This window comes from Corvus kubaryi, unplaced genomic scaffold (assembly GCF_017639235.1).
Source record: "Corvus kubaryi isolate FWS band 111438036 unplaced genomic scaffold, C.kubaryi_AGA036_p1.0 137, whole genome shotgun sequence".
NCBI classification, from domain to species: domain Eukaryota; kingdom Metazoa; phylum Chordata; class Aves; order Passeriformes; family Corvidae; genus Corvus; species Corvus kubaryi.
This window is the reverse complement of record NW_024580671.1, coordinates 30,986,288-31,013,572: the sequence shown is the minus strand read 5'-3', so window position 1 is coordinate 31,013,572 and position 27,285 is coordinate 30,986,288. Positions and strand designations below refer to the sequence as shown.

The window sequence follows — 27,285 nt, the reverse complement described above, 5'->3', positions numbered from 1 at the left end:
TACATCTCATCATACCTACTTTGCTAAATAATCCCTAAATGTATTAACATCATTAATATAATTAAGTCTATTACCTGAAAGAAACTTTCTGCATGTTACAGAGTAACAATTACTCTAAATGACAAAACACTTAAGACACTGGTAAACTACCAAGATGATGTAGGACCACTGTATGACATTGCTCCATAAAGATGGTTCATGACAAGGCAGGTTTACAGTCTTCCCCCAGGCTTCTCCAGGGACAGTGGGACATGCTATCATTTGCTACCCTGAGTTAAATCATAATGCTGTAATCTGACTGAAGACAGTTTATTTATATAAAGCTATTTTACTTGTGTCCAGATGAATATAAAGTGTATATATCCTTATCAATATTTAAATGAATTTCAGCAAGTGGCTGTATATAGCCTGTAATACTTCAGAGGCATTTGGTTCAAAACTTTGCCTGAATATGAGCATTTTGGAGAAGTGATGAATTAATGTACATCATCAAACACTTCATTTTAAAAGTGTTCTGGAGTCGTTCCAGTACAACCAATACACTTGATGTAATAAAGTTTAAGATCCATTCTGAAACCAAATGTTGATGATGACAATCAAATAAAATGACCGTTCAGACATAGACCATGAAAAGTACTCAAAAATCACCTTTGATCAAAACATGTTTATCAACAAACTAACAAACTTCTTTTTTTTTTTTTTTGAATGAAGCCAGACATGCAAAAGAACAGACCATCTCTTAAAAAAAAAATTAAAATCTCCCTCCTCAGTTTTTTCCAACTTTAAGGATAAATGTTTCAGGTTTACAGGTTTTAAAGCAGAAATGGAGGCCTAACAGACAATTAAAAACAATTCTGTGAAAATGGGCCTGGGGATGACACCCTGTAAAGTGATTGATAACATATTTCCCATAGTTTACTAATGAAAAAGCTGTTGTCAGACTGTTCTCAAGAGGATGGTGTCAGTGCTACTGCAAGGTCTGATTGTGAGTTAGAAACTCATGAGTTAGAAAATGAGAACCAAATGGACTCACAGCTGGGAAAACCTAACAATAATTAATTTAACTAGCAACCATTTGTACAGACTTTGTGTAAGTTTAAAAATTTCCCTTGAGAGAAGCAAGGTCAGTGAAGCATAGAGTTCATGTTTTCCAGTGATAATGAAAAATACTTAGACATAAATAGTGAGGAAGGCTTTGATTCTTTATTTGATGCATGTTTCTAATATGAATGAGCACTACAAATCCTAGTCCGTCTCCATATGGGATGGAGAATTTAGCTTAGTGTTTATTATTTTGATTCTGATTTAGAGTCATGGGAGGAAAATAGAGGAACCTCTGCTATCTGAAATTATCTGCCCTTCTCCCCATGATAAACTGGTCTTAAAAGTACAGAGTGAAAACAATGTCATTAAAGGGCTTTCATTCCAACTCTTTGATGAGGGAGATACAAACAGTTTGAGCCCTAACATGTGGTTTCATTTTAATGAGCAGCGAGTACTTTCCTTGTCCTTATTAAAGTGGTTAATGGTGCTTCTGCTGCCTCATTATCAGTGCTAGGACACATTCGGTGTTGTTCCTACTGCTAAGCCAACTCCTTTTAGTTTGACAGATGATCAGAAAGTCAAATCAGATTGCTCAGAGATACCTGTTAATAAAATTCCAACAGTGTTTCTCTGACTGTTCATGGGGACGCTAAAATTATTTTATTTTCTTCAGGTTTTCTGTAATTACTGTGATTGTACTTTCTCCAAAGAAATATATCTATGCCAATTAAAACTATACTGGGTTTATAGGTTGATCAGACTAGCATGAAACTGTTATTTGGTTTTAATCAAAACACACAGATTAAATTGAGCTTCCCTTGTATTAATTCCAAATATTACACTCAAGTGCTCCAGAATCTTTTTTGTGAAACATGTTAATATTTTAGTAAAAAAGCTTATTTTTATGCAATCCTAACAATTTATTTTTCCTTCTTTCCCCTTTCTCTTGCCTTTATTTTCATTGAGGCATGTGATGTTTTCTTGCTTTTGTTTCCAAATATGCAGCACATTTGAGGCATAATTATAATATGTCATAATGCTGATCACAGTGTAAATTACTAAGTGTATAAAATACCAGACAAAACAACTACAAATGGCTAATGTCATTCTGCCTGTATTCTGCTGCCTTTCCTTTCTGGATACAATATAATGGCTATGTACACTGGTCTGAACATCACTTACAAAATGTTCAGAGTCTGTACTTAAGGCATTATTTAATTACCTGTGTATCCATATTACCCTGCCTGGATTTTAAGTGAAAGTTATGAAAAATTTCTGATTTTTTTCTATTAGGATATTCTTTAAATATTTCATGGAAAAAGAATGCTACATTCAATGTTCCCATCAAACATAAGTCTATGCAATGAGGTGAAAAACCTACTGCTAATTGCAATAAGATTAGTGACTGTATTTTTGTCCATAATGTGAGGATGAGACACAATCACTCTGAATAGCTGCCAGAAAGATGCATTTTCAGCAGTTGCTTCATCCTTAACAGGATGAATAAACAAGGAAAACAAAAGTAGAACAGAAAAGAATACATGTTTCTCACCAGAGAGTCCAGTCATGCCCACAGTAGGGCTGAACATTTCCCAAGTAGAATCCCAGAGACTGTGTGACTTCAACTAGGTTGGTGAAGTCCAGACTGATGCTGTTGAAAAGCACAGAGGTCATGATGATTTCATCAATTGCCCACACATCTTCTCCTTGTGAGGAGTGATATGGCTGCCACCATCTGAACTGAATGCCAATCTGCCTCGCATCTTCAGGCAGCTCCACTGAAATTATTCTGGAAGACAAAAAAAGTTATTATTGTCAGTTTTTGCTGTTTGTTGTAATTCCGTGGGGATGTATTTTAGGGTAATTTTTCCTTACTGACCTTAAAAATAATGGAATAAATTCAGCCCACAAATATTGTAGCATCTGCTGGAATAGCTGCTACCAGTGACAGGGACAGGGGAATTGTTAGTTCTCTGGGTAATCAGTTCAGTTACTGAAAACCAGTCATGTGCAAAAGCAACCAGAAAGAGTTTCTACCAAATTTGTAAATTTTGCTTCCACTGTGGAGCTCTCAGTAAATTTAAAGGTGTAAATTAGTAAAGGAATGATCATCTGACAAGGATTTAAGAATTCCAGTTCCACTTTGTGAGACTCAGCAGGTTTTATCCTGATCTGAAGATATGCATCCTGTAAACATCTGCACTAGTTCCTGCACAGCATTGACATCATTCTAATGGTGCTCTTGTCCTAGAAGAACCCACCCCTGTAAATTGCCATAATCAGATGGAAAAGGTTCATCTTGACAGACAGCGTGATTATGCGTAGTCTTTTTTAGCACTTCCTTTTTGTAGCTGTATAGAGATGCAACTGGAGGTGAGTCCCAGGTGCTTCTGGTATGCAAGGTCACCTGATTTGTCATGGCAGCTATGTCAACACACCTAGAATTGACAAACTGCAAAGAAAATTAAGAGTATTATCTAATTTCCAGGAGCAATTTTCATACACTGCAGCAGGGAGTATGCATTAATTGCCACAGCAATGACACCTTCTTGAAAGCTCCATAAATCACGAAGACCATGGTAGCCCACACAGCCATGTCAACTGTGAGACAGACTGGCAACAGGGACATGTGTCTCCATTGGGGTACAATTACTTGCTGGCAAAAGGGTTTTCAGCAAACTGATCATGTAGCTGATATTTTTCTTTCTCTCTTAGAGGAAATGTGAATAAAATGATAAATCAGGTAAACTGGAAGCATCTTCTTATACTCTAACATCTTTTTTTTTTCAGAATTAAGGCTTTCTAAGCTGCCTGTTGTAATGTTTTGCTCTCTGCATATGAAAGGGTCTTGTGCCTGTGGCGCTCTTAGTGCAAAAGCCACACTCCTAAAAATGACTTGCTAGAACATCTTTGTAAAGAGTAAATTTATAATACTGTTGTTTAGTGTCACATTCATTTTAAAGAAGAATACATTAATCCATTAACCAGAAAAAAATCAAATAGCTTGGCTAAACAAGTGGGAAGCACTCAAAAAGTCTTGCCAGGCATTTCTAGCAGCTGCTCTTTGCCATCCGTAGACTGGAGAGAGAAGTGTGGAGGGACAGCCAGAGGTGACATGGCCGTGTCCCTGTGGCATGGGACGAGCACAGTACACACTTTATGGATGATGGATACATTTCCTTTACACTCAAATAAACATGTTTAAATGACTTTGTACCCGTCTAAGACAAAGACCAAGCCCCACTGCTCTCTGGCACATGACTAAACCACAAGGGCTTCTTTTCTACCAAGGATTCCCTCATAAGAAGCAACTCTATAACCTTTTGGGTTAATTTTTTTAAGGCACAAATTATAAGAAATTTGTAGTGATGCTAAAAGGAAACATGTTTTTCTGCCATGCTTCAGGGGCATGAACCTGAGGAATGCTGGTACCCTGGCTGGGAGGAGCACTGTATCCAGTGGGTACTGTGAAGCACCTGGCACTTGTGTGAGCTAATGCTCTGCCATAATCCAGGGCATATTTCTCTGCTGGTGGCTGCCTCTGATGCTCGTATCTTCCCTTTCACTCTTACCTCTCATAAACTTGCCCACGTGGACACTAATTCTCACTGACAGTAATATACAGAAAATCCTAAATCATGACATACACCACTGATATATATCAGATGTTAAAATATTTAACACATGTTAAAATAGATTCCCCATCCCAGGGGAGTAAGCTAACACAGTTTAAAAACGTAGGTGTAAACCACCGTGTATGGCACATATGTTAGTATGCAGAACCTGACTACACCTCCAGTTGTAACAACTTCTCCTATCTGGCTTTAATTTGTTGAAGATAGATGGAGAGGGAGGGGGATTCCTGCTAATGACTTTCCCGCTGCAGAGAAGAAAAGTGTTCCTACTTACATTACCAGCCACCATTAGATTTCTTAAAAACCAGCTGGGAGACCTTTGCTCTGATCTCATTCTTTCAAGCTATGCGCATACCTAATATTGAAAAGCCACCGCTGCTCTGCTCAGAAGAAAAATGCAGCTGTCAAATGTTAGCAGATTAAATGCACCTTTCCAGAAGAACATTAAATGTGTAATTATTTTTTGTATGACTGAAGATTAATTAAATTCGTGGATACAGACTGATTGCCAAACTTTGCAGCAGTCCATCCATGTTACTAAAAATGCTGACATTTTCAGACAACATAATATGAAAAGGTGAAGCTTTCTTCATAATTATTGCCAGCATTAGCTTCAGGTTTGTATGTCTGTCATTTTTTTATCTACCCAGAGTGGACTGAATATCTATCTATCTATCTATCTATCTATCTATCTAATCTCCCATGGCAAATCTCTCTAACTTGTGTATATTGTACTTTGCTCTGTACCTTGTCAGAACAACAGGAATTGTGTTTCATACCTAACATCAAAAAGCAAAAAAGGTCTCTGGCATCTATGTAATTTATTACATTTATATCTTTAACTTCATTAAAATCAGTCACCAGGATATGTATTTTCCTTTTTGTTATAAAAATTTCATAGTGCTATATATTAAAAACCTTTAGGGAAATATAACTCCTACAGATGTAATCTTGAATCTAAGAATTAGAAACAGGGCCATATAAAATATATATGTGACTATAATAAAGGCAGGCAAAGGAAACTTTGAAGAAGAGTTATAAGTGTTCCAGTCTGTAGCATCTTTCCTTTGGAAACATTTAGAACTTCAAAAATTAAGGTCTACAATACATTTCTACCAAATACAGCCCTCCTCTCAGATTTTTGAGTATTTCTTACAGCTTCCAGGAAATAATTTTAATGCTGCAAGGGTTTTGTGTTTTTTTTTCCATTAGGACATTCTTAATCACAGTTTGTATATTACAATTGCGTACTGAGTTATTGACAAGATGTGGAAATCTAATTTTTTTTTTAAGAAAGTGCTCATCTGAGCTCAATAAATATAAATAATGAAAGTTATGTGTACTTAAAGTGACTTGCAGGCTATTTACAGTCCCACCCCTGGGGCTGACTCAGATGTTTTGCTTGAATTCGGTAGAGAAGAAGACATAGGGCAACAGCCAGGTCAAAGCTACCCTTGGGCAGGAAATGGACCTGCTGGAATGAGTCCAGTGCTGCCACTGTCAGTTCTGCCTCTTCTGGGCCCCCTTGCAGAGCATCTCCTTTAATTGGCACTTACTGGCTTTGCTGCAGCACCCTGTGAAGGTGGATGTTGCCAGCTTTGAGTGGGTTTGCATAGATCCAGACCAGACTGTTCTGGGCTTTTGGTACAGCTGTGCTCACTGTGCATTTGCATTGCTCTACTAAATTTTGTGGATGGTGTCACAAATGTAACAGTAAGGAACACCTTCTCTAAATACAAGAGAGACATTCCTCTCTGATCTGACACCAAACATAGGTGCTGCTAGATAAGATGAGCTCTTTGTTCAACTTCTTTTTGATTTGTGCAGGCAGTCACCAGCAGGTTCTCCCAGAGCACCAAGCCCAGCCCAGGGCAGAGGCACAGCCATGAAGTCATGCAATTGCCTTCTGAGTGGGAGCAGGCACAGTTTCCCTGCTGACCTCAGAGATCCTCATGATCAGATTTTGTCTCAGCTGTCCTGTGCTGCCTGCAAACTCCTAATCCCAGAGGATGGTGTAGCGAGGGTGTCTATGGCTTCAAAGTTACAAATAATTTATGTTAATTTTTCTTTACAAGTGGCTGCTTCCATGGGAAGAGACATGCCCCTGCTTCCCACAAGCACAGTCCTATCCCTCATTCCACACTGCCTCAGCTTGTTCTGTTGTATCACCTGAGACTTGAAAGCCATTAAACCCATGTGCTCATTTTTATAGAATGACAAAATGGGAAGTGCCTAGAACAGCTGCAAAATTTTAAAGAAAGGTGGTAAGTTTCAGTGTGCAATAAAAACTCTTCATTCCCTCTTGCACCACGTACTCAGTCTCCACATTGCAGTGACCACCACAACCAGCATAACTGCATGTAAATAACACTCTTTGTAATATTTGTGCACATACCTTGGCTCGTGGTAGTTGAGATAAGAGTAGTGTTCCAGCAGTTTCCAGGTAATCCCATTGTCGTAGGAGTAGTGCAGCAGCACTCCTTCCCCGGGCTGGTCAGGTGCTTTGCAGGTGCTCAGCACCGACTTGCTGCCCAGACGTAGTGTGAACTGCAGGAACCTGCATCAGAATTACACAAATATTTGCAGGGTATCATTTTCATAGTGGGTATTTTGTTGCCTTTTGGTTTGGTTTGGTTTGGTTTTTTCCCCTAACCAGGTTGTTTTCAGATCTTCCTAATCTAGGCAAATTTTGATAAATATCTGTTATGGGCTTTTGTACGTGTGATTTGTTTTTATTGTCAAGTAATGCAATGTGGTACATATAGTTAAAAAAATGCCAATCACTACTGCATTTAATTATTTATTAGGCACTGAAGGGGAGGGAGAGATAGTGAATGGATCTAATCAGTTGCCACAAGCTGTCAAATAAACACAACCTTATAAATAATTAATTAGCACTTGGCTTTGACACTCAGGTTTGATATTAACATTTCATATTTTCCATCCAAGCTGTACAATAACTTCCCTCCAGTCTGTTTTGGACTCTGTTGTTTACAAAGCAGAAGGAAAAAAGGCAAGGCTATGAAATCACCCTTAAAACATGGAACTAGGAGTTTTTTAAAGGCTATTTTACCTGCTAAAACAACTGGCTTAATAACACACAAGGCTGTAAGGGGAGGGGCTCCCCAATTTCTTTGCCTCACACTGCTCCTCATTCCCTCTCACCTGGACTGGGAGCTGTCCAGGAAGGAAGTGATAAGCTGGCGTCTTCCATCCTTGTTGAAGACCAGGGCCTTGCCGCTGGCCAGGACCCCGCAGTCAAAGCTGACCTCGGCTCCGCGGATGGAGTAAAAGCTGTGGTAGGAGGAGAGGCGGGAACTGGCGAAGCTCTCGGAGATGAACATGGGGAAGGTCTGTGATGCCGTCTCACACGCTGGCCCTGAGAAGCCGGGGTCGCACCTGCAGGTGAGGAAGGGTGAAAAGCACAGTTGGGGACCCACCTTTGGCTGCAGCTGGTTGTCAACCAACATGGTGGCTGCAGGTGTTCATAAACTGAGGATACCCACACGGTCCCTCTCAAATCTAAGGCCCAAGAATCTCTTTGAGCTTTACTTAGGTAAAGTGCATAGCCAATGATTCCTGTTAGCTAGTATTCACTTTTCGAATTAAAAAAAAAATGTATTTATGAGCACCCCATGAATCTACACATAACACAATACAGAAATATTTTTATTAACTTTTGGAAAAAAACCCCTGGTGACATAATTACAGCTGCTCATATGTAAAATGGCAAATTTACTTTTATCTGTAGCATACTAGATCTGATTACAAGAAATTAAGTTACAGAAGAGAATGCCTCGTGGGTCACACTCTTGTTAATACCTAAATGTAGTTACACCAATATTTAGAATGTGCATACTGCTTTTGAGTAAGTACCTTTTTAATTTTTAGAGTTGAACCCTTCTAACAAGCCAGACTATCAGAAAAAAGTGGAGTGCTGATCTTCTGTCCTTGAAGTATATTAGGTTATGGAATATTAGAACTATTAAAATTGTAATTCTTTCCCAACATTTAATACAAAAGTGAAAAAGTGACGAATCACTTCTAAAACCAGTACAAAGTATGCATCACTGACATTTCAGTGTGCTCTGTAGCACATTTTAAGGTGAACTGGAAGTTAGACCTAAAGAAAATCATAAAAAAAAAGTATTAAACATGCTGCTGTTTAGAAAGATTTATCTTTAGCTTTCCAGTGAGCTTTATGAATTCTGAGGGTTATGCTAGTTTTATATTTAGTCATCTAAAAGAGCAAGGACTGAAATGAAAATCACTTCAACTTTCACACCACCAAGTGAACTATGTGACAGAAATTGAACATGTGTACTGAATTATAACACTTACTTGCAACCATTTCTAGTACACTGTCCTCGCCCTGAGCAGAATTTGAGGCAAGATGGACCAATATAAACTGCAGAGAAGAGAAATCAGTTAAATGGAGGGTTATGCTACCTGATCAACAGAGTATGATGAATACAGAAAGAATACAGATCTGATCATACAGTTATTGTATTTATCTTAATCCCATTACCTGGAAAAGGTCTATGAAAGGATAGAATGCATTTGACAGTGTCAAGGATAGTCAGGGATAATTTATTATCTAATGTGTCATGTCTATCTCTGGCTCAAGTACTAGTACTGTTTTAATTACCAAGCCTGTGAATGAGATCAAATAATTTTGTAGGCATTGACCTTTTTCTTCATTCTTCATTGACATTCCTTTCAGCTTAGTTTGGAGATGCAATCCTATCTATGTATTGGTCATGTCACTGCTTCTCTCATTGAAATCTACATCCTTTACTTCACTGGGGAATAAGAACCTGCCCTGGTATGTCTTAAGTAACTATTAATTATCACACTCTTTCACTCATTCTTTTAAATGGAACAAAGCTCCACATCCTATGTGCCCAAAAATACACCAGACTTGTTTTACTCTTTTGCTTCATCTTCCTCCAATGATTTCTAATCAGCAGTGTTGATATTTTGTGAAAAATACAAAGGATGGAAAGATGAGCAAATCTCAGTATAATCTCTTGCACTACAATAAAGAAAAGTCATAAGTTGTGGGCAATATCATTTCAATACAACATGCTAAAAGGCCTTAACCATGAACAATGTCATATTCTCTGTTGAAGAATGCCTATTACTTGGCGTTATCCACTTGCATCGTGACATTGGGAAGAAATAGCCACCAATTTGAAATATTCTATAAGAAGCAGTACTTTTTCCTTTTCCTAGTTTTATAATGTTGCCCATCAAAGCAAGGTGTCAGCTCTCCCCAGCAGACACACTCTAAATCCTTGTTAGCTGCTCCCTATAACTTAGTCCTCATCAGATTTCATGTGATTTCTAGATTTTCTCACTTCTCAGGGTGCAAAAATTCTGTTCTGTCTGTTTGATTTATTTGTGTCTTTTGAGGTCTTTTTGAGGGGGTGGTAAAAGTAGAAGGGTTAAAGATGTAATGATGTCATTCAAAATGAAAAAACTTTACGGAAATTGGCATTTTTCCAGAGTTTCTAAAAGATGGCCAGATTCCAGATTTCATTTAAAACTTAATTCACATAGGAAACAGTTGTGAAGCTAAAAGTCAGAGTGCCAAATCTTTGAAAATTTTCCTCTCTTCAAGAATTTGCAAGGCTTGCCAATATTTATGAGTTTTTCCCTACAATACAGTGTAAAGCTTCTGTGTCACAAGTATTTAACAAAGGAGGCATTCAAAACCTCAGAAATACATCTTTAAGACTTGATTCCTATATCATGGTTCTGTACCTCAAATTCAGAGCAGGCACTTTCTAGCCAGATTTTTTGAGATGGTGCACACAGGAGCATGCAGCATCCTTTCATGGAGTTGTACTTTGTTCTATAAGCAAAGGTTGTGCAGATAAATGAATTGTCAAATGATTTTCAAAATCTTGTTTTGTTCTATTGTAAGGAATTGGTATCCTTGGACTGATTTCATCTTGCTGTGGTTTCTGTGAACCCCTCGTGAGTGTCTCCAACACTTAGAGTCTGCATTTTGTGAGATAGCAACTCATCTTTGCAGATACTCACAGACATCTTATGTTTATACACCTATCTTTTCCCTTAATTTTATTTTCTTTTTGATGTATATCATATCCCTAAAGAGAAGCATTAATACCATATCCAGAATGTCAAGATGATGCTACTTCCAATTATGATTAAGAGAACACTTTTCATTATTTTTAATGACAAAATTTCCTTTATGACATCTCCTTAACAGCTCCAAGATTTTATTTTCAAAACTAGGCATCAATCTATTTTAAGAATTCTCCAAAATGTAACTATTTACTTTTCCTAGGCACCATATCAAACCTTACTGGGAATCACTACAAAATTTCACAGGCTATTGTACATCACTGTGAATCTCTAACTTACGTATTTCACGCCTCTAGCCAAACAAATTCAGGATATAGTTTACTTCATTCCAAATCATTTAGGGCTAACAAGAAAGCTAAAAAAATTTGCAGTTACTCTTAGTTAGCCCTTTCAATGATACTTATTTCTTCATTTCATACATTTTATCCTGTGTTCCTAAATACCTTTTCTGTCCTTTAAAGTATTTCTTTTTAATTCTGGTCCTGGTTATCCTCCGCAATAAGTCATATAAATATAAATTCCTCCGTGTTCTTCACATCCATTTAAAGAAAAGGTATGTGAAAAATAATTTTCTAAGAGAACAGTTCCCTGAAACAGATGGTACTTTTCCCTGAAAATACAGTAAACAATGTAAAGGTTTGTCAGTGTTTTGTAGCAGCATTGCTTGAAGATGGTCTTCCATGTCCAGAAGCAAAAATACGTTCCAGATGCTGCAGTTGTTGCTCAGGCTGGTGCAGTTCCACACAGCCAGTGTGGAACCTATTTATGCAATTAGGACTCAGCAGACAGAAGAAATGTTATACTAAGCCCCTGCCACCAATATTTTTTCCTGGAAAGCATTCAAATAAAAGAAAAAAAAAAAAAAAAAGAAAGATACTCTGCTAGACCATTGTCTTTTCTGATGGCAGAATCTCTCTCTAGCTTCAAAATGCACCTGCTACCAAATGCAACTAAGCAGAACAGGAATTTAACAAACTGTAAATCCATTGACTGGTGATTGTGGAAAATATGTTTACTTGGAGAAGCATATAAAATTTACTTTTCTGATGTGTCATGATGATAAGAATACTAACTATTATCGATTGCCCACATATTTCCAAGGATTGGTCCTGTTTGTCTCCATCGAATCCTGGTGTCACTTGTCAGTGCGGCATTGGGAAGGGGAATAGTTATTCGGTTCCACCTGAAATACATACAACACAAACTCTAGCATTTTACACTGATAGTTACTTTAAGCAACTATATATTTTGCAGATATGTTTATGTATTCTGGAAGCTTTGTGAGAAGCTTTAATTTTAACATCTGCTCAAATGAAGCTTAAATTCATGGCAGCTCTAGAAAATACAAAGTAAAAGAAGAACACAGCCTGTATTTTCATACAATATATGAAAGTTAGTTATTATGTTATAAAACTCAGCCATTCATGTAGGAATTCATGAAATTGGCAAAGACCATAACCTCGTTTGCTATAGTGACTTTTCCATCACATTGAATATCACCTAAACTGAACCTTCAGCAGGACTGAACTCTGTTTGGTGGAAACCCTCGGGGGGTGAGAAGAGTAGTCCAGAGGATTTGGCCTGCTGCAGTCTGGGCCATCATTCTCTATCATTCACGGAGGCTGCACTTTCTGCACACACCAGGAGTAATGTTCCTATGAAAACTGGATGAGAGTAGGGGCTGTGTGTCATCAGATTACAGCAATGCTATTTATTTTGTAAGTCTTATGGAAGTTGGGATACACAGGGATTTTGTGCTATGCAGCAAGACGCCACAGTTCATTTTTCAGTGAGAACGGCAGAGAAGAGACTTAGAGCTGAGAAGGGCTGATACAAGAAAGTGACACTAACAACCATCTCCATCAGCAGAAGTACAGAGGATGTGCTTCACTGTAACCCAGTACTGGGATTCCGCGTGAGTAAATGTGTCTGGGGATGTAAATACAGCTTTGAGTGGTGTTTTTTCTGACTAAGAAGAAAATTTCTGTGGCTTTGACACAGTACAAGTTTTCTTCTTATTGTCAATATGCTGTCCAAAGGTGGATTATTGGATTTTTTAAAATTTGTCATTATCATAAAAAAAAAATTATTTTACCACTGAAGCAGCCCCATACATTTCAAGTTTCATTACTGGGTAGCCAGTGAGCCCAGAACACTCCTTCCTCACTGCCCCCAGCGAATCAAAAATGAATGATGACACGGAGTTGCGTGCTTTGCTGCTTTCCTCTGCCACCTACAATTCACTTCTCTAGTCTTGCACCCCTATTTTGCAGAGAACACTCACCCGCTGTAGTTTTCAGAGGCATAGATGGTACTGTGGGGCAGGTGGGGCCCAGCACAGATCTCAGGCAAACACTCCATGTGGAGCAGTGACCATGAGCGGCCATGGTTGGTTGAAAACTCCAAGCTGACACTGGTAACACATTGAAGGAAAGAAATGAGAAAGACACCATGAGGGTACCTGGCATAGGTCTCAATGCACAAGAACTAACATTGAGAAACCACCAAATCTGCTATTTCTAATAACTCTTGAGGAAATAGGAAATAATTTTAAGCGGACTTTGAATACAAAAAATCCGGCAAATGCAAACACGAGACAAAGTCTCATGAGTGTTTAAAACCTCAAAGGTTTATAGACTGAGGATTGCCTGAAGACAGAGTTCTTGTTTGGTCACCATCTAGCCAGTGTTTTTATGGAGCTGCCGTTAAATAAACTGCATTACGTTTATATTTCATACTGAAATAGTTTCAGATATGAGGAGAAAACCTGGATTGATCAGAGCTAGACAGCATCATGAGAGCACAGGACACCTATAGCTGCCAGATATTACATCTGCAGAAGGTGGTGAAAGACCACTAGCTGTTCATGCACTGGCTGGCTCTTTCCTGGGTTAAAAACCCCAAAATTGTTTACAACCTATGAGTATAAGGAAATTCTCAGATGCCTTACACTCTGAAGACCTTGAAAAAGTAATATAGAAAGTGCTTGATTTACTACAGATTTAGTATTGTACTGAATTACTCTTGTAATTTCCTCCATATAATTAGCTTGTAATATTCTGTTTTAAGTAATGTCAGTGGGACATTATAAAAGTCATAATTCATCTCTTCAATATTAAATTGTTTGATCTGAATTTTTCTTTTTATGATAATTTGCTGACAGTATTACTGTATTTAAATGTATCATCACTGTGATATTGTGTCTATTAAAACAGTTTATGGAGGTTTTGACTAATTTATTTCAGGTTTAGCTGTAGAGATACCTTAGAGGGTCATTTTTACTGCATATATTCAGTATAAGTCTCTCACATCTGCAGTAATGAATGCATTATGAATAATGCTGAAGACTGGGAGATGTGAAATGCTGCAGTATTTGGGAAATACAAATAGGGAAAATGGTGATCTAATGCTTCTTTAGTTATGGAGAAGCTCACTTCTCCTTCAGAAATAGTTTAATGAAGGAAGAATATTACTCTTTCAAAATATATACTAATCTCCATCAGAAAACAGACTGAGAACAGGGCCTCTATATAACATGTTTACTGGCCAGGAGTGTTTACACTTTTCATGTAGGAAAATGTTGCTGCCTTCTCTTCCTATCAAATAAAAGCGCAGTGCCTTGATTTTTGCTTCCACTTGAATTCTGCTACCCTGCATGGATGCAAGAACTGTCAGTGTAAATGGAGCTCTTTCCAGCTGGAAGTAGATGCCATGGGACACAAATAAAAGCACTTACGATCAGTTACTTTAAACTCTCAACTCTGCAAAATATAAAGTAACTTAATCCTCATAAAATACCAAGATAAATATTTGCATGTGTATATAAGGAAAGAGGGGCAGTGGGCAGTTTGGTTTTGGGTTCCCTGTTTGAAGAAGGATATTAAAGATTTTGAGAGTGGAGTAAAGGATGAGCAAAATGTCCATGGCTTTGAGCACTAAGCTAGGGTGGGCTGAGGAGCTGGCTTGCTAAGCCTGGTGAGCAGGGCTGAGCTACAGCATCCTGTGATGCTGCAGAGGGCACTCACAAGGAAATCAGAGTCAAACTCTCCTCAATAGTGTCACAGACACACCACAAAGGACAATAATCATAAAGACATGACTTCATAGTTTTGTATTGTACATTAAGAAACACTTTTTCAATTGAGCAGGTCACTCAGAGAGGTAGCACAGCATCCATCCATGAAGATTTTTCAAGTCAGGGACAGGCAGAGCCATGTCTGACCTGCCCAGTAACAATCCCTCCTGCAGCAGCAGGTTTCATCACATAACCTGTGTAGGTCCCTTCCAACCAACATTTCGATGATTCTACAAAACATGGAGCCTAAAATGACTCCCTTCTCTCCCTTTCCCCATGGAAAAATTCACGCTGAATGTCCTGAAGAAGTAAAGCCAGCAAAAGAGTTCTGTGATCAGCCTACAGACAGTGAGACCCTCACACTGATGGTCATTAAGATGAGGGTCATTTATCACCAGTCTTACAAGAATTAGATATGCTTGTGGCATCAGTAATCTTGGAGAGGTCAGCAGTGCAGCTTTCTGCTGCTGCCTTTAATGCTTTCCTCCTTACACAGTATTAAGAAGTAAATCTCATATCCATTAGAAACTGAAGCAAAAGTCACTCTGAAATCATGAGCATATTTCAGAATTATGGGCTAAGAAAAGCAAGTTTTGACCTGGAAAGCTATTAAATGACTCTTTATTGCACGTGAGGTACATAAATCTGGGCCTGTAAAGATCAGGAGAAACATTAGCTTTTGAGCAGCTTATATTTGTCATTATTAGTGGGATCCCTTCTTATTGAAAAAAGATTTCCAAATCCTCATATAGATTTTGTAAACCAAAATATACTAGAAAGCTGATAATCAAAAGAATTATTTTGCCAGTTTTACCTGTTACCAGGTTGATAAGTTCCACAACCCAAATTGATGGAAAATTGGATCATGTGAGTCACCGAGGAAGGGAGCACCGGAAGGACGTGGAAGTAATCCACAGCCCAGACATTCCTGTTGTGGCCTTGGTGACTCTTTTGCTTCAGGCAAAATTTGGTTGCAGGAGTCTGCAGGTCTGGACTAATGACAACAGAAACCAAAGATGGCACCTTTAAAAGAAATTAAATAAGACTTAAGTAAGTTAAAAAGGTCACAAGGTACCATTAAAAAGAACAAAGACACTAATTGTGCTGGACCAAATGTGCTATTCTCTCTCCTTCCTTCATTTTGTTAGCTTTTTAAGCCACCTTTTTCAACACATGATCCCAAATGAAATAATTTACTATTATGTGCACAGGTGTTAACACCCTGGATACCAGTGATGCTTATCACCTCAGAGGGATAGGATTGTTTGGCTGTAAAGCCACAGAAGAAAAGACTGTACCTTCTGTGTTCTGAAAAGGGCAAGTTTATGTTGTCAGTTTCAGCTGGGAAGGGAAGATGATGTTTGTCCTGGAGCCTTACAGCTCCCAGAAGCTAAGGCAGGGTAGTGGCATGTCTACTCTGGATACGTGAGAATGGAGTAACAGCAGGAGTTCACAGGCATAAGTGGGGAGGATGTTATGTTGCTGAAATAAATGAAAGCACTGCTTTACAAAGCTTAGCCTTTGTCCTAAAGCAATGAAATTAGAACTTTATTATGTCAGAAGAGGATGTCAGCTTTAAAACTGCTTGTTTTAAAAAACTTCCACAATGAATTCCATGTAATTTCAGATCCTATCTCTCCCCAAGTTCCCTAATTAATATTTTATTATTTCACAATTACAATTTCCTTAGTTTTACAAAAGTTCTACCCTGTCTTTCACACAGAAGCAGGCAAGGAGGGAAGCCACGCACAATGAAACAATGCAAGTGACTCAACCAAACTCAGGCCAAACGCTATTGTAAGCACTTGGTTTCTAAGTGCTAAAGTTACAGACAAAATGCTCACAGACCTGTGCTTGAAAACAGCTGCATCTTTACCACCACATTTCCCTCACAATATGTAAGCACACTGCACTTCAATATCTAGTGTATCCATATGCACATATGTGAAATACCAAATTTTGCCTGTTTTACAGCAGCAGAACAAGGAGACCTCAGGGCTGGGTTATGCAGGGTGGACATGGTCTAAGTGCTCCCTTGCCCTAGACAGGAAGGATCCTGAAGGCAAGTTCAAGGTCTTTATTGTCCTGCCTGAGGGTGGTGGATGTGGTTGGAAGGCGGCTGCACTTTGGGCAGAGGAGATGCTGCCTGTGCAGTCTGCCTGCAGCCACCTCCCACAGCTGAGTCCACCAGTCCCCACTGAGTCCCCACTGAGTCTGCACCACTGCAGACCCTCTCCCAGCCACTGACACCACCACGACTGACCCTCTCAGGACCCCGCTCCTCAGTATCACACTGTGGCTAGAACAAGCTTGAGTGGAAAAAGGAGTAATTTTTTGTGAGGAGATGTTACCACTGAAGTTTTCAGCTGATAACTGACAATTTCTGCCCATCGCTTGCTTGCCTGCTTCCCCAGTCCTGGCCAACAGTGCACAGTTCTGCCTGGGGCTGGAGTGACCAGCAGTAACTGCAGAGCTGTGCTGCAAAGGCACCTGATTGCTCCTGGGTCTGCACATGTGTTTGGAAGGTCATGTTTGAGTGTCCCTGTGGAATTCAACACACAATATTCCTGTGAAGGCTTGAAAAGAGAATGGTCTATCCATCCCATCCACCTGCTTCGTTCATGATGACTTACCTTGTAAGCAGCATAGGTCAGGGTATCAAGAGGTATGTGTTCCCTCCTGCCTTCAGTCTTGGCATACAGTATGACATCATTTTCATGGGATTCTCCAGAATCACAAGTTCCCCCTGTACAACACACATTTGAGTGAGAAAAAAATTAATTGAAGCCCTTGTTATTGGAAAGTGGAATCATATATGCAGCCATAATTATGAAAATAATTACAATCAGATGCTATTTAACTTGGGATCTGAAACAAAAGAACACCATCCCCAAGGACATAGTGTATAGGAACTGTTTGATCAGATACACCATGGCAGAGATCAAGGGGGTTGACGATTAGGAAAACCTCAAGTACCTCTTTTAATCAGCTTATCAAAACAAGTTTAATAGAAAATGCTGTGCCTCAAGCAATACTTCTATCTGTGTGCTTTAAATCCTATTTACATAGAAATGCTCTGCTTTTGAGTTGTCATTTGTAAACTGCTATTTACTCCTCACATGTCATGCAGTCACACATGTAGGTATGTAACAATCTCTTAAATACTTCTCAGCTGATAGTCTGGCAGCTGAGAACTTGCTGTGCTGCTCCTTCTACTGTCTACACCATATCCAAAGGGATGGCTGGCTGGATGGAATCTATCGTACCACACAAAAGGCTTGTGGCATGCTTGCCCAACTGGAGCAGGGAAGCATTTGAAATACCTTCATATCAGTAGAACCCAAAATACCCATTAGCCTTCTGTGAAAGAGTGGATGTATTGGCAAATATGAGCATTAAGTTCTGCATTATAGTTACAAGATGAACATCATCTCACTAGTTTGGTATTATGCAAAAGAAGTTTCTAAAACAAAGTTTCTGTATTTGAAACAGGAATTAATAATTAATTATTTTCCTGTACGTTAAAGGTACTGCAGGTATTAAAAAAAAATACCCCAAAATAGAAACAAAAACAGAATGAGGAAGCTTCTTTGAAAAGACTGCAGAGTAGAAAGACTACATATATTGGAACACTTTCTCTGATTTTTATTTGCTACAACCAGCCAGTTTGTAATGGACTAGGAAAAGCAGTCCAGAGAACTGGATAAGATGTGCATTTTTAATGTGTTTTATACCATAATGAGGAACATCCATTTTTCCTTTCAAATTCTCCTTGCCTGAATGTTTAAACTATTATTTATTTAATTTAAAAATATGCACAGAATACATTTTTTCAAACAATATCCCACTATCCTCTGAGCCTGCATCTGCTGACAACTTCTCCCCGAAGTTCAGAAGGTTGACAAAATTTCTTTCCTGTTTCTCTTGCAGGTGTTGTAATGCTTGGAAGAAATGGGAAAAAGCATCCTCTTTTTCCTGTGCTTTATTCATAATTCATGTAACACAGAGGAGATGTGCAACAATTTAGGACAACATGAGGTCTTCCCCTCATTAAATAAAGTGTGTTTTTTCTTGTTGATACAGAAGGTTGCTTGTGGAGGTCACAGGTTTATTCTCTGCTTCCTCCTTTATTATTCTATTATTCTCTTTTAAGCAAAAATCCTCACTTTCTCTAAACATGGTGTTGAGAGAATAACCTCACGGAACTTCCTGTATGTGCAAAATAAAAGTTCTGGAAAAATACTGTGGGTGTTAACTACCATGTTCATGGGGATTTTGATCTGTTGCAACATCAAACTAGTGCAGTTGCACTGACAACAACAGTGGGGAGGGGAAGTGACAGGACAGGTTGGTTCTTGGCTGCTTTCTTAGCCCTGGTAAATGACTGATGTCGTACTCTGCCCCAGTAAGGAAGGTCCACAGATGATGCTAACACCCCACCAGTGCTTTTCATGAGGGATGCCACATGTAGAATACACCTCCTCCAAGACCACAGCACACTACAGCACACTCCATGTGAATCTCACCCAACGCATTAGCAGAGGAAGGATTTTACAAATGGAGTAAGAGCTTTTGAGGTGAAAGTATTCCATGGGTTCATCAGGGAAGGCTGCCTCACCTCTGTGCTACTCCCATCTCATCCTCATGTGCAAGTCTCTTGACTCTGATGGATTAACACCAGGGTCTACATGGATATGACTGTGGGAGGATATGAGAGGTACCTGTAAAACCTCTAAAGATGACAAAGATATGACTGTCTCTTCTAAGTATGGATTAAAGGGCACTGAGTGAAATTAGTATATACAAGACAAGAAGATGCTTCTTCACATGAGAATTGTTCAACTGTGGGGCTGGGGCACTGCATAATGTAAATCTCACATGCTTCACATCTTGTATTACATTAGGAATTTATACTCACCCATACTGAAATAAAACCTCAAGTTCCCATAACCTGTAGTGTCCATGTATGGAGTACATATTTTTCTTTCTCCATCTCTGAGAAATACCATAGCTGAGCCAGATTCCAGAGTTCCACATTCAGTACCAATGACAGCTCCAAAGATGTCCCACCTGCAGAGGCCAACAATGCGTGGAGAACATGCAGCAGCACATTACTGATAAACTCATACAAAACATGTCATAGGGGTTCACTTGTACTTACAAAAGTAGCTGTTTCTACTCTTACATAGGACAAAAAATGCAGTGTTTCGAATGTGATCCCTATGCCATTATTTACGTACTCAATATTAGCATTTAAACTCAGTTGGCTCAACTAAGGCAAAGTTAATGTAAATATTTAAAAGAATTTTGCAGAAATGCATGAATTAATAAAAAAATGAGGCTTTTAATGAATGCTGTTACCAAATATGCAGTGTTGTATTGTTCTACCATCTTCATCATTTTTTTCTGGTGTTAAAATATTTAAAAAATAAATGCATTCTGCTTCATTTTGCATAATAAGAGATTTATAGATCAATGAAACTTGAAAAGGCACATGTCCACCCTATCTGCTATACAAATATGAAATATGTAGGTAATAGCTGAAAACGCTCTCTTTTCATCTTTTTGAGCATTTAGGGTAACAGTTTTTAACTAACACATGAACAGAGTATGAAGAAAGACTGCTGTGTTTCTAATATGTGATGATACTATCTTTCTCAGTTTTTCTGTACAACATTTTATCTTATTTTTATTCAGTGATAATTAAAAGAGCTGCTGCAGAATTTTCCAATTATTTTACATTGAAAATACATTTTCATCATGAAAGTGATGGTTACTTCAAAACTCGATCAAAATGTTTTGAAATATTAGAAAGCGTTGAAAACTTGTGCATTATTTTGATCTGATACATTGTTATTATTCATGTAGAAGTCTTAATTCATAATGAAGTGTTTAAGAATTATAAGGTTGATAAAACAATGAAATTATTTAGAATCACTAAATCCTGATAATCCAATCATTTAACTATCCAGCATTATTCAGGAGGAATGAGAAAACATGGAAGTTCAGAAACCTTTGTGGGAGGCAGTCTCTTCCTGTCTCCTTCCACCAGAAACAATCTCTAGCAGGTATGTGCCATATGACAATTCCAAAACCTGTCATTTCAAGAACTAAAGAGTCTATTTATTAGTTTAACCATTCCAATGGCTTCAAAATGCATTTCTAGGATCTTAAAAGCTGCCAGTTTCCCTATGGACCTAAGCTGAGACAGACTGGTGACATGCTGGTTTGGAAATCCTGCTTTAAAACTGTCAGTCATTTACACAGGAATTAGCAAGCTTAACATCACTGAAAAGCTTTATGATATAAATATTTTAATGGAAGCACAGTTTAATCTAACCCTAATTCTATTGTGCAGATTTTTTAAAGGTAATGAGCAATATAATCAAAACACAATTTTGAAAATGGGTCTCCTGAGCTGAAGGCAAGAACAGAATTAAACAGTTGTGCCTACTTTAACTTACATTAAAAAAATCTCACAATGCTCCATTGATCTTTTGTATGCTCTATTTAGCTCAATTAAAACACTCTCTGTAGTGACCCACAAAACAGCTCGGGGTCATGAATGATGCAGATCATGGGTGTTTCCAGGGATCCTCTCTTTTTAGGCAGCATCAGAAATGAAAACCAGAGAATTCTACATCTCTTTTTTTTAAAAAAGGCACTTTAATAGAAATACATCAACACACTGCCAGTAAAGAAAATGGAGAAGGATCCTGGGTTATGGCATGAACTAACATTTACATTTTAATTCATTTAACCCTCTCATGACTCTTGGAATTCTTCTTTATTAAACAGGTGATTTATGGACCTAAACTAGACCAACTGGACATGAATGTCCAAAGCAACAATGTGCCTGCTAGAGACAAAGGCAGCCTGATACGGGGATCCACTTTTAGGATCAGGCTCTAATTCATGCAACTAAAGAGAAGCAGAACAACAGCAGAAATATGTCTGGTACTTAAAACAGCAACACCATCCACATAGCCTCCGACTTTAGGTGGTACATGCAAAAAATACCAATCAACTGCTTATTAAGAACAGCAATAAGTTCCTCTGCCCTCATCTCCGAGAGCATTTGGTGCAGAGGAGAGTAGTGGTGGCCCCTACACCTGAGCTTCCTTTTGCTCTCCCTCATGAGGGATGCTTTTGCCTTAGACCTCGGGAGCTGGCAGGCTCCAACTGACATGACAAAGAGAGCTTCCTGCAAGCTCTGTCTCAGGTATACCGTGCTCTGTGACTGTTTGATTACAATAAAACTGTATTTCAAGTATAGTTCAAATAGCATTTGAAAATATTTCTCTAAGAAGTGATTAAGGAAACTCATATATATTTGCATTTATATACAGCTCCCAACACCAACTTCAGAGAAACATTGAAAAGAGGAACAGTAGCGGTGACAATTTTATATGATTAGGATGTAGTTCATAACATCACCCGAGTTCGGTGTTTATTTATGGCAGCATGCAATTTAAATCTCCATTCTTATAGAACAATTGAAAGAAGGAAGTTTCTAATATAGAGTAACATTTCCAAAGAAAAAAAAAGGAAAAAGTTGTGAGGTCTTGGGCTGGCAGAGTGGGGGCAGATCAGGACCTGGTTGCTGGGACACAGACTAACAGAATCGAAGGCATCTGCTGGCTGCACCCTCCCTTGCCCACCTGCAGTTGCGATAGGGAAAGTGTAATTTTCCTAATTCAGAAGAAACTGTGCATTTGTTAACCAGGGTTGCAAGTACTCAACTAAACACCCAGTCCAGCAGAGACAAGATCTAGAGACAGGGCAGATGTCCACAGACAGCACTCCCATCCTGTTTTTTCACCACATCTCAAAAGTGTCCCACGTGGTCACGTAGAACACAACACACACGTGCTCATTTTCTTCCCTTTGTCTGAAGCAGCACCTGATGCTATTGGCTGATTATTTGAACTGGGACAGAGTTCACAGAGAGTATTTTTTTCTGTAAATCCCAAATATACCACGTGTCCCCAGGACACATTAGCATGTATTTCTTAAAAGGTGCTCTTTACTTTCAGCACAGCATAGGCAGCATTTGAATCAGTTGCTAATGATCTGAAGTACTTTGTAGGTTAAAATCAACATTCAGTGGAGACCCATAAATTAGCAGTGTATGTTTCTCATTGCCCTGGGGTTACAGGAACTAATGATTTTTTTTTTTTTTTTTTTAACAGAAAAGAATCAAGACCCTACTGATGGTTATTTCCTTTTTGTCAGAATTTATACAATGAGGTATACAAAATGAAACTTCTTTATCAGGACACATTTTTTAAAGCTCACTCATGTTTTGGTAAGAGTAGTAATATTGTTGTCCTAGACAGTTTTGTTTATTTTCTGTGTCCTTGCAGCAGTCCCTGCTGGATATGCCTTTACAGGGAACCTTTGAATCACAATGTATATATCCAAAAGAGATATAGTGAATTATCAGCCAGACCCTGAGCTCTCATCCAGCAGGTGTGGCTATGCTCTTGGTGCTGCTAGATGAGAATAGACTGCTGCTTCAGTTGTCCTGCCTCTACCTTCTCCTCCTCTTCCTCCTCCAGCACCTACAGGCATCTGTATAAGCAGGAGCTCTCTCAGTAAAGTGCAGCTCACAGCAGTGATCCAGAGGGGGTGAATTTCTTGAGGAATTTGATTTCATATGGACATGAATTTGTTAACAACACCCTGGTGTGAATTAAAAAAGCAGATCAACATCATATGTTTCCTTAGAATAGCTACATAAGTCACAAATACGACTTTTTTTCATTAAAAACAGTGGTGGCAGGATGGTCCAGACACAAACTGTTCCTCCTGGACTTCCTGAACTTGTTTCTTCCTAAAATCTGCAATCAGGTGCTATTTACAGTATTGCTATTTATCTTAGTCACAATCTTCCCTGACTATAGAGCAAAGATAAAATGCAATTCTCTGTTTATCCCATCTCCTCATCCCTGGAGTGATGCTGCTCACCTCTGCAGGGCCCTGCTCGGGCTGGGGACACTCACCCTTTGGGCTGGTTCTCAAACTCTTCTGCCCACTGCTCCTGGGCATCCTCCATGGAGAGGTCCACGTCCCGGGTAGTGGCAAAATTGAACTCGCTGCCCTCTGTCCCATGGAAGTAGATGGAGTTCCCATCGGACTGGCAGCTGTGCTGTGGGCAGAAGGAAGCTGAGGTTATGTTGGGTTTGTACAGCGTTCACACACCGCCAGATCTCAGCATGAGCTGTACCTATCTAAGGACTCACTGATGCCTGAAATGAAATAAAAACCAGATGGTCATCTTTTATCTTTCTTGCCCTGCCCCAACAATTATTGTGTCCTAGTCTCATACCTGCTTCCCTACAAACCCACTGCAGACCATGGTAATAAGTGTTTGCATTGAAAAGTCATGTGCCACATCTCTGGGTGTTTATTTCTGTTTTAAAGTATTGCCCTTATGTCTGGCCCACATAAAACTGTGTCTGCAAATAACTTCAATAGTATACCAAATATTGCTACGGGGATTTTGTAGAAGTACAAGTTTTGTGCTGTGAAACACATCAGATCTCTGTGCTTGAATTTTTGCCAAAAGAGGTATTTGTATGTAAAATTGCTACTCATTGCCATACAGTAAACTTTGGGCCTCAAGTGTGTGAGTGAAAAGGCTGTATTTGCCATATTTAGTCCAAACTGCATAACAAATAGCTCTAGAGGCAACAAGCTCTTGTGATACAGCAATCCCAGGGATCCTGAGCCTGCTCCCAAACCCAGTGTGTCTGCTTTTCCTGTTGCGTTTCTGCACATACAACCTCAGCAGCACCAAATGAAGCTGTGTGTCTCCCCCAGCATTCCCTGACCACCACAACTGTCCAGGAGAATTGGCCTGGAAGGAGCTGCCTGTGAGGAGCACATGGGGGTTACAGTACAGATTTTCTTCTTTCCCCATCCTACTTCTACCTTCTTGTGAGTCTGATAAAATGACAGTCTGCCAAATCTCTGGGGCACAAACAGGTACCAGAAACTTCTAAAGAAGATCTACCTGGTCTTAATGCAAGCAGAGCACATGGCATTTTGTTGAATTGTTCATATTACAAAAAGTACTGATAAAAAAAATTCTCTCAAACGCTTCTTTTATTCGTGTGTGTGTGTGTGTGGCATCTTGCTCTTCTTAAAATTGGAAGGTGAATTAAGGAATTATTAATTAGAATAATTCTGCATTCTTACAACATCTCAGCATTTAAAAAAGAGATACAATAACACCAAATTGCATTGACCTTTTCAGTATCGTCTGTGCAGTGCCCTCTTGTCTCTGAACCCCTTCATAACGCGCCAAGGGAAAATATGACAATCACATCTTCTGCACTTAAAAAGGTCATGGTAGTGTCACATAAGGGAATAATTAGATTTTTAACAAAGAGAAAGGTGGGACAAGAAATGAAAACTGCTCAGTACATCTTTGTCTATGGGTTTTTATGAGCAAAGTACAAAAGAAAACATTTTGTCATATTCTATAATGCTTTATTTATCAATGCAATAAAATGACAATTGAAATTCTTGTATTGATAATTTTCAAGTATGGTTGCCAATACCTCAGCAATTAATTTATATTGAGGAATGTAATTTGTGACTGTATTTCTAGAGGTGCCTACATATTGTTAGAAAAAACTGTGAGTACTTGAAGTCTGATTTTTGTAATAGAGACTTCCTGGTCTATACTTGAATGACAACAGCTCTATGTTTATTAACACAGATTAAATATCACTTAAAAATATAACACACTGTAAAAAATGTAAAGGCTGTTTCAACTGCTAAAATAAACAAATTGCTGTTAAAGTGTTTTTCTTCCAAAGAAAGGTCAAAGAAATAGAAAGATCCTGAAGTGTTGATAATTTATCACAGAAAGGAAATAGATTTTGTTACAAGTCTCCTTTCTCCTTGCTCTGTTAATGCAGCATACACACAGTACACCATATATGGCACTGAGGAGGCAGAATAATTTACACATCAACTATATTATAACTAGCAGAAATTAATGAGACAGTTTTATATCTTCTCTTTGAAAAACAGCAGTTGTACTACGCAGTTATTTATAAGTGACTCAGAAATTGCTTTTGTTTACTGATTTTAACCTTCACGCTCATAGGTATTGCTAATTTTAAGCAGAATTTTAAGAATGATTTGTTTATTGTGCTTCTTGATTTTCAGAATTTTCTTCATTTGCTGAACATAAATGAAGTATTCTTTATCTGTCAATTAATCTGACACAAAACCTCTATTATCTCCAGGCAGTCAAATAAATACACTAAAAATAAACATTCAGGCTAAAATATAATTCAGATTTATACATAACCCTTCATCTCAGGAAACAAATAGGTAAATAGATCCTACTGAGCTAGATACTAGAACTGCATACAAGCACTGGAAAGTCCTTCAGAAGTCTTACTAACATCTCAGGTGTTAAGTTATATGTAAGCATGCATTTGATAGTGGGTATGCAATTAGTAATCTCTTGCCTGATGATCTATTAAAATAAACAGAAACCAGATACAACCCCATTATCTTTTAATATTTGTATATCCTTCTGCTGTCTAGCAGAATATTTACTGAATGGAGTTTTCATTTAGGTTGTCAAGATAAATAAATGGGTATTTTGGCAAGGGGGGTATAAATAATTATTTATACAGTGGTGTATGATCAACCCCTTACAAAAGCTCAAAATCATAATTTATTTTATTAGTTCTATAAAGCTGTGTTTATGCATTTATGCACAGCTCCATAGTATCTATGAATATGTATTTATGCATATTTTATGTGTTAACGAACCACACAACGTATGGCTCAAATCACAATCTGCTCATGTCGGCTTTGGCTCATGTGAAACAGCTACGCAGAAGCGAAGTTCAGACTGGGGTTTAACTCCTCCTGTTATCCTAAACACCTATGAAACCTGTAATAGAAGCTCCTGACCTTTAATGGCCTTAAAAAAGAGTAAGAAAGATGCTCAGAACACAGGTACAGCTTTTGAAGAAGTTCTGAGGGAGTGCCATCATTTTCTTGTATGGTTTTGCCCCAGTGCCCCCATCTGGGACCTGGGACATCTGCCCATGGGAGAAGCAGATGTGGAAGAGCTCTATGACCTGAGTCCAGCCCAAGCCAGGGCTCCTCTGCTCATGATCTTATTCTCTCCCACCTGTCACATTTACCTTGCTTGTATAACCATCACCCTCAGGTTTTTTCTTTCAACTTTTCAAGCAATCAGTATCTGTCACTGCTTTTACTGCTTTTTTTTACCTGGTGGGCTGCTGAAGGAAGAAAAACCTCAAGGAGCACCCAGCCAAATTTTCTAGGAGCAAAAGAAGCTCTGCAGGAGGTGGTCCCTCATCAGCCTTGCGCCCAGCTGCCTTGTCAGTCTTGTTCAGTATCCAGGAGGCTGCTGAC

The 27,285-nt window shown here is 38.7% G+C and overlaps 1 protein-coding gene across 3 annotated transcripts in view; it reads right to left on the bottom strand.

Annotated features, from left to right (window-relative positions):
• Positions 1-27,285, bottom strand: part of RELN (reelin) — a 276,616-nt gene that overhangs the window by 88,797 nt on the left and 160,534 nt on the right. For all 3 annotated transcript variants that reach the window (XM_042018399.1, XM_042018400.1, XM_042018398.1), the window contains exons 11-20: positions 23,874-24,019; positions 19,787-19,938; positions 17,502-17,614; positions 15,683-15,891; positions 13,078-13,206; positions 11,867-11,976; positions 9,021-9,087; positions 7,845-8,078; positions 7,075-7,236; positions 2,597-2,833 (exon numbers count right to left, since the gene is read on the bottom strand). In XM_042018399.1, coding sequence (XP_041874333.1) covers positions 2,597-2,833; positions 7,075-7,236; positions 7,845-8,078; positions 9,021-9,087; positions 11,867-11,976; positions 13,078-13,206; positions 15,683-15,891; positions 17,502-17,614; positions 19,787-19,938; positions 23,874-24,019 — 1,559 coding nt within the window. The remainder of the gene's footprint in view (positions 1-2,596; positions 2,834-7,074; positions 7,237-7,844; positions 8,079-9,020; positions 9,088-11,866; positions 11,977-13,077; positions 13,207-15,682; positions 15,892-17,501; positions 17,615-19,786; positions 19,939-23,873; positions 24,020-27,285) is intronic.